Genomic DNA, 1,538 nt, shown 5'->3' with positions numbered 1-1,538 from the left:
TGAACTTTCCAAGGTATTACCCTATCTAGCATACAATACTTGATACTTGGGTAATCAAATGGATAGAATACATACCTTTGTTTGATGTAGCTTGTCTCCATGAAGCTTGAGTGCCTAGTGCCCCAAGTGTGACACCTCAAATGGTTCACACAACACCAAATGCACATGGAATGACTTGAGAGAAATGGAACACTCCTTGAAATCGTCTAGCCCTCATATTCACACATTAGTGCACGATTTCTTGAGCCATGGGATTCTTTTATATGGTGGCTATTAGGGTTACACCATGTAACTCATAACTTTACACATTCCTTATGCTCCATGGATTTTAACCTCCATGGAGTATCCATGGGTCACCCCATGGACTTAGTCCAACATAAGGAATCTTGGATCACAAGCCCACATATATAAGAATGAATGATTTACACAATCAACCCATATATTTAATTAGTCTACTTTTGATCACTTAATTAATTCCAAATTAATTCTTGATCAATACTAATTAAATAACCTTATTAATATATTAGAACTTATAATATATTAACCAACCTTAAGTGTTATTTCTCTCATTATAGTCTATCCAAATGCATGATGCCATGCAACCCAAATGGACCATGCCGGGTCGGGTCAAGTCTTACCAATTATAGTTATGGACTTAGACATTAATCCAACAGTAATCTATCAGCGGAGTCATCCACGTGGGTCCCGCTGTCGTAAGTGTGTTTATCTGCTGTTCCTCTATACTCCTTTCCTTGAGTACTTCGACTAGAACCTTCTTTGATAAGTGGTCAAAACATGTGGACGCGAGTTTGCTTAGGGTGTCTGCCCTCCTGTTCTCACTCCTTGGGATCTGTTTGATTGTGAATTCCTTGAAGGATTTAGTAAGTTTTCGTACTGTTTTAACGTATCTTTCCATTCTCTTGTCTCTCGTTTTGAAACTCCCATTCACTTGGTTGGCAGCCAATCTCGAGTCCGTTACCGCTGCTACGGCTTCTGCCCCCATTTGCTTGGCCAGGCGTAGGCCGGCGTGCAGCGCCTCATATTTCGCCTCGTTATTTGAGGCGTGGAAGTCGAAACGGAGGGCATACGTAACTTCTTCTCCCTCTGGGATGGTTAGGATTAGACCAGCCCCTGAGCCTTCCCTGCTGGACGCCCCATCTGTGTACAGTGTCCACTTTCGACTTTCCTCCGAGATCTTTTTTACTGCCATAATTCCTTCTTTGGTTGCGTCTTCTTCTCCCGGGATTTCGAGCAGGAAATCCGCTAACGCCTATCCCTTGATGCTTGTCCTTGGCCGGTAACTGATGTCATGCTCACCCAACTCTATTGCCCACTTCGCTAGTCTGCCTAACGTTTCAGGCTTGAATAAGATTTGCTTGATCGGGTGATTCGTTAGGACCTCTATTTGGTGCGCCTGGAAATACCGCCTTAAATGTCTTGCAACATAAATTAGTGTCAGCACCAGTTTCTCCAGGGTGGGATAGTTAAGTTCGGGGCCCTGTAGCGCTCGGCTAACGAAGTACACTAGCTTCTGCTCC

The 1,538-nt window shown here is 43.6% G+C and overlaps 1 protein-coding gene across 1 annotated transcript; it reads right to left on the bottom strand.

Moving 5' to 3' along the window:
• Positions 1 to 655: 655 nt before the first annotated feature.
• LOC145130205 (uncharacterized) lies at positions 656 to 1,210 on the bottom strand. Its single transcript, XM_079065043.1, has one exon. The coding sequence runs from the start codon at positions 1,208 to 1,210 to the stop codon at positions 656 to 658; it is 555 nt and encodes a 184-aa protein (XP_078921169.1).
• Between the last annotated feature and the right edge of the window lie 328 nt (positions 1,211 to 1,538).

Source organism: Lactuca virosa, chromosome 8, assembly GCF_052849685.1.
Source record: "Lactuca virosa cultivar CGN04683 chromosome 8, Lactuca_virosa_CGN04683_v6, whole genome shotgun sequence".
NCBI classification, from domain to species: Eukaryota; Viridiplantae; Streptophyta; class Magnoliopsida; order Asterales; family Asteraceae; genus Lactuca; species Lactuca virosa.
This window is presented reverse-complemented; position numbering and strand designations above follow the sequence as displayed.

Excerpts from the sequence above, each read along its gene's own strand:
- LOC145130205 (XM_079065043.1), bottom strand. The coding sequence starts at position 1,210 with ATGGCAGTAAAAAAGATCTCGGAGGAAAGTCGAAAGTGGACACTGTAC.